A 6,424-nucleotide genomic window follows, 5' to 3' on the forward strand; every position below is an offset into this window, starting at 1 on the left:
TGCTGTCAGCTCAGGATGCCAGGCAGGCATTTCCTGAGCAGAGATAAAACAAGCTAGAACACAGCTACAGTGCAACGGCTGACTAATTCAACCCATGTCGTGTTTAACTGTACCCAGAGTAACAGACCCCTCCCATCATCTTAATGTCTGCGTACTCATTATCGCTATGCTTAAAATCGATGCAACAGAATAAATCCATTGCAAGGGCTTCTAGGCTAGGAGTAAGTAAAAAAGTTGATGGATCAAGCGCCTTTCTCTCAGACTGGTGTCAACAAGATGATCCCCAGGAGAGTTCTCAGTCCCTTATGCCCTTAAGCTCTGAGATGAAGCACCTCTTACTTGGCTCTCCAAATACCTATTTTAAGCATTTCCCAACTGTTAAGCTGGCTGTGTTTTTGCCCAGCTGGTCTTTGTCTGCTTGTTGAATATTATTTTGGTTGTGGTTTGCGGCCATTAAAACAAACAGAGCTACAGAAGAGGTCCCTGGCGTGGGCCTTTTCTTAACTACCAATGCCCCGCCACAGCAGTCAAAGCTCCGGGTGGTTTTACTGTGACTGGAGGGAAACCGGTGGTTTGGAATCAGGAGACAGGGATGTGAAGATGTGTAGGGTCCTCGAATGTCCAAAGCAAAGGTGGAGAACGGGTTGTCTGTAAGTAGTAATGTTAACTAAACTGCATAAAAAGGTGTGTGGCCTTTGTTGTGATATAATATGTATTTTCTTATATGCATGAGCCAAATTGTTGCATCATAATTTATCATAAGTGTGTCCGCCTTTACTTTCAGTCATCTTCTCCCATCCCAATTGGTTCTTGGCAATTACTGTAGATAGACCTTGTACATATTGCAACCTCGGGTTGCTGTAATCGCGTTGGTTCAATTCAGCAGACGGAGCTGTGAACAACGAGCACTCCACCGTGTCCTGAAGAGAAAAGGGCATTTTTACCTTTGAACCAAAAAAAAAAAGTATGAAGAGTTACATCTTGAGGCTACTAATTGTAAGACATTTTTAAAACTACTGTACTTGACACCACTTGCGACAGATACAGAGACATTAAAGATGTCACGATATTCATTGGTATTGTAACAGAACTGCTATTGTATGGGTTTTTTGTATTGCTGTTAAGTATTGTTTTGTGTGTGTGTGTTGGAACCTACTGGGGACATGTTATATTTTGAAGTGATTAAACTATTTAATTGTGTGTCTATATTTTGGAATGGAATTATTTCTTCATTAAAAAGATTTTTAAAAGTAATTTATGGAGCATCATGTTTGTGGCTTATTTTGGTTTTGGAAGTCCTGTTCCACGAAGCCCAAGCAGTGGGTTTTTTTCAGTAGGGAAGGAAAATGTGTCCCCATGGCAGAGCAAGCAGTCTTTGCTTCACCCATGCTGTCTCCTCCACCTCTGTGCAAGGGAACTTCAACCGCTTTCCCCAGCGCTTTCAGCACGTAAGGAGCAGCGCCTGCTTTCAGTGGCCCACGCAGTTTCTTCTTTCTTCCTTTCTTAATTCCCTGTATCTTTAGCAGTTTCACAACCTGAAAGTGCAGTTCCTCTGTCTGTAAAACATCTCCCGCTGCTTCCAGTTCACAGCAATGAAAATCGCCGTAGGCAGAGACAGCAGGGGCCTGAACAAGGTGCCCGGTACAGACCTGAGGGGACCCTGCTCCTCAGGAACCTAAACCAAAGCCCTATCTGCAAGAGTGTAAATTTTTCTTGCCCACTGTGTTTCTCCCTCTCTGTCCTTAGAAGGAGCAAAACCTTGGAAGAGGTGCATTTTAATGGCTTTACCATACACAGCCATGTTATCTTTTATTGCAGAAGGACGTGAAGCCTTTGTTTTTCCAGTTACACTTTTAAGACATCTTCCCGTGTCAGGTGTTGGTAATTAACACAAAGAGCACAGAGTTGCAAAGCAAGAGCTCTTACTTAAAGCAACAGGTTTGTGTCCTGACGAAGTACCTCCAAGCGTGGCAAAGGCAGCCGGCAGGCAGTGCCCGGCTCTGCTCTTTGCGCCCGTGGTGGTGGTGGTCCTCCACAGGGCAGCTTGCTGAGGGAGTCCTGCTGCCCCGTGGTGACAGCCCTTGCCCGCAGATGCACGGCAGCCGGCCCCATCGCAGAGCGTGTCCCTGGCAGCTCAGCACAGCCAAAATGTCCCCGGTGGTACACACGGCATTGCTACCTGGCCGATTAATTACACCAAGGGTGGGGTCTCTTCGGAGGAAAGCAGTAAGCAGCACACCAAAAATATCGTCCATCTACTTACCACATATGCCAGTATCTTGGGAAGCAGATAAAACCCGTCTGCTGCCTCCTCCTTCAACGTTGACTGCTGTAGTAACCTATAAATCACCAGGATTTATTTGCCCTAATTCCCTTGTCTGCATGGTGACATTCTTCAAGACAAACAATCATTTTGCACTGCGACTTATTTGCCAGATCTGCTGAACTTTGCCTCCCCAATCCCAGTCCAAATTCATATCCACAGAAATGATGATGACATACCATCAGCTGATGAGGATCACTCTATTTTATCCGTGCATAATCCCAAATTGCTGTATTTCTTCCTAAACCACAGTCAGCCTGTGGCCTTTGGGGAACAAAGGAGCTGGTGAAGACTAATTTATAGGCAAAGGCCGTTTTCCTCTTTGACTCTTGGTTACTGTAGCTACTTTCTTCTCCCCACAAGGAAAAGAGACTGATATGGGAAAAAATAAACTAGTTTCATTTGCAAAAGGAAATAAAATACTAAAATAAAAATATTAATAAGTTTTTTTAATAAATACAATAAAATAATAAAATAAATAAAATAATAAAATAAAAATAAGCCTTATTTAAAGGCTCCTTCACCTGGTGGTATACACATTGCCTGGAAAAACTACTATACATCATGTAAATGACATAATTTAGGATTAACCATAATTAAAATACCATAGGAAAGGTAGTAAATACCTATATGTTCCCTCTTATCTCTCGAAACTGTAAATAACATTTCTTCCATATCTGCAATATTAGCTGTACTCAGGATGGGACATACTATATATTTTGACCCAGAATTCTTTCTTTAGTTGTGACAAATGGAATAAAGACATTAAGTGTGACCTCTATACTTTGTTTTTTCCACAGGGTATGGAAGCAGGGAAAAACCAAAGACGACGTAATGTTTTCAAAATTTGAATGAGCCAAACCCACTTCAATTTGACCATTTGGTATAGTTATTTAACCCAGAGTAATGAATCCAATCAAAGTGCTGAAATGTTTATTCATTTGGCAAATGACAAGGTTTCTAGATGCAAGTGTTGGGTTCCTTTCAATGCCAAAAGCAGACCACAGGCAGAAATTCCTGTTGCTGAGCAGAACAGATCAAAGCAGGGAAGTTGCTAAACCTACAGAAGCCAGCTGGGTCTAAAGAGCCATGGCTGTGATATTTCATAATTAGTTCTGGCTAATTAAAAACTGTGCTTCACCCAGCACGGTTAGTCTAAGCTAACCATAGAGAACTCGGGACAGTGACAGAATGGGATTGTTTTCTGAGCTGTGAAAGTCTCTGCTGTGCATTTGAGAGCTACCTGAAAGACAGTGGGTGACCTGTCTTCCCCGTCCAATGGCCAGCTCAGACAACTCAGTCTGACACTGGAAAATGCCACATCTGGGGATTCAGTGTTGTTCCTGCCAGTGTGTGAACATCCCAGAGTGTGTGGCCTCCCCCTTTTAGGTGTGACTAGGAGCCATTTACAACATCAGCACAAATACTCTGTAAACTCTTGTTCATGGTGGGAACGGTCATGCCATGTGTCCAGGCACACATGGCATCTCACCCACCCTCTTCCAGCCTGACTGCTTCAGCACCTGCCAAGAGGTCAACATTGCTGCCCCCACCTTGCTTGGGCAAGTAAGGGCAAGATTTTGCTTAGCTGCTGGCAATAAAACAGGATGTAGTGCTCTGCAGCAGAGACGTGTTTCCTTAATTGCATTCCTCAGCAGTAGGGACTGATAAACCAGTTCAGACAGAACAAGAAACAAACCCCCAAACTTGGCCAAAATTCATGATTCAGGTGGAAGTTTGATCTTCTGTTTTCAGAACAGAGGAGCAAACTGACCTCCCATGAGAAGCCCTGTTGCTGCTGAAAAGCCAGCAAAACTATAAATGGTGGTAGCCCCTTGACTGTGCCCTAAGCACACTCTGCTGGGAGGAAATCTGTTAATTGTGGGGTGCTGTGATCAGTTCAGAGAGAACATCAGTGAGGGATAATCACCACACTGGGCTTCTCAAGCTTCAGTCAAAACAATGTGAGGCCCTGGTACTCCCCTCAAGAAGTGCTCACACATGTTCATTACATTAATGAAGTACTGCAGGAGCCTGTGGTCCTGCTCCTATGGATTTTACCAGGTTTAAGATAATGAGCCTGCTTACAGCTACCCTTCAGAAAAAACATTCCTATTGCTGACCAAACAAAACCTCCTCTTTGCATTTTTGCCTCCAGCTGTCCTCAGAAGGACACAATCATTCAAGAAAAAAACACAACTGTCAAGCACACCCTCACATCTGTTGAGATCACATGCCTGCATTGCAGACAAAGCCTGCTCAAGCAGAAACAGAGAAGGAGGCTCCCGGCTTGAATGAACGGAGACAGTTTCCCTGACTGCCAGCTCAGCAAGGTGAGTCGGGAGTCTGTAGTCCAAGCTACAAAACTAGATGCTCACCTGGCAATCCTCCCACATACGTCTTCACTGTTGACTGCACAGAGCTCTCCAAGATGGACAGGCTGTCCTCTAACTCAGAGATGCTTAGTTCACTCTCTCCCGCTATCCCATCTACCCTCAGGGATAAGAGATCTTTCTTGAGGTGGATGTCCACAGAGTGTTCCTTCTTATCGCAGAGATTTATTGCCACTCTGGACACAACAGTGTTCTCCAAGGCCACGATGATAAACTGTACAGCAGGGGAAAGAAGAAAAAAGAGGCAGTGAGCAGAAATATACCTCACCAGGCTTATCCAACACCAGGATGACTGCACTGTGGCCTTGTTTACAAATATTTTGCAGAGCCACCAGTGAATTAGCCTTATTACTATCACTGACTGTGTTCTGAGCTCATTTGCACAGATGAAAACCCAATGAACCAGCATGACTGCTTGCTAGTCGTAACCACTATCTTCTCAGAGAGAATTCTTAGTGCGTCTTGCAGAGGAACCAAATAGACTAGAGCTGCTGTACTATAAATGAAAAGTTGGCTTGTGGGTTTTAGTGAAATTATTCCTGATTTACACTCATCTATTTGAGGCCATACACTCATCATTTACACTACACAGAATCTAGCCCTTTATTATGAATACCATTAAATCAGTAGCTTCAGCACTCCATGATACCTGGGCTTTCACAGCACCTGGAGTGACACTACGACTGTCTCTTGACTACCTTGGGACTATTACCAATGATGAGCTCCACAGAATGGAAATTCTTTGCTTATGGCATTAAACAGCTTCTGTGCCAGAAAAAACAACAAAATATGCCTGCATTCAAAAGACCAGTTCCAGCTTTTACCTAGATGGCATTTGCAAAGAGCTCCCTAGTAGTGTCTGACACGTGCCCATAACAGGCAGAACTTCAGTGTCAGCCAAGCACCTCGGTCTCAGACCATGTTCTGAACTGGTGGAGGCAAGTAGGTAGGCAGGCAGCAAACCTGACAACTTTCAGTTCCCAGGAAATAGCAAGGAACCCTCTCTAGAAAAACGCTTAAGTCTGTACCTGTTGTTTCAGTTTCTTTGTGGAATGATAATCAATCAGAGAGAGTGATAAAGGGACAGATGCTTCTTCTGTAACTAGAGCAAACAGCACACCGGTATCTGTTGCTGGTTGAATTGCAGCATTCACTTCTATTTCCCAGCTTGTCTTGGTGTCATTTCCAGAAGAAGGTTGCACTGCAGAAAAAGAAAGGTGTAGCGTGACAAACATAGGACTAACAGTTCAAATGGGTAGGCTGTGCAATTTCTGCCTGGAGAAGAGGATAGATGGATGAGCATATGGAGGGACTGCCACATTTCTTTTACTCAAAAACAAATTCCAAAGCATGTGAACATAAAATCAGAGCAGAAAATGGCATCAGTTTCCTCTTGTTACCTTCTGCGTTCTTCTGCTTTCAGAATGTCAAAGGACAAGGTTAAGCTTTTTTATCACAAAGAAACATTCAAATTCCCATGGCTGTCAATCCAACACATTCAAAGAACTACTGCAAGATAGGGGACCCAATTTTTGAATAATTTTTGACTGTCCAAATATCAATGAGGAATTTAAGTCCAAATGTGACATACAGGAAACATTCCTATGAAAGCCTGTGTTAAATTGAAAAAGGATACAAGCATACTACACTGATCACCTACCTAATCCCTTCCTGATCACCAACTTCTCGGAAGCACGGGATATTGTAT

The 6,424-nt window shown here is 43.5% G+C and overlaps 1 protein-coding gene across 1 annotated transcript in view; it reads right to left on the reverse strand.

The window, feature by feature from the left end:
* Window positions 1-4,701: 4,701 nt before the first annotated feature.
* The window catches only part of GAS6 (growth arrest-specific 6), a gene marked incomplete at both ends in the record, with an annotated part of 40,001 nt that continues 38,278 nt past the window's right edge, over window positions 4,702-6,424 (reverse strand). The window contains 2 exons of the mRNA XM_010282675.1: window positions 4,702-4,930; window positions 5,745-5,917. Coding sequence (XP_010280977.1) covers window positions 4,702-4,930; window positions 5,745-5,917 — 402 coding nt within the window. The remainder of the gene's footprint in view (window positions 4,931-5,744; window positions 5,918-6,424) is intronic.

This window comes from Phaethon lepturus, unplaced genomic scaffold (genome assembly GCF_000687285.1).
Source record: "Phaethon lepturus isolate BGI_N335 unplaced genomic scaffold, ASM68728v1 scaffold42, whole genome shotgun sequence".
Lineage (NCBI taxonomy): Eukaryota > Metazoa > Chordata > Aves > Phaethontiformes > Phaethontidae > Phaethon > Phaethon lepturus.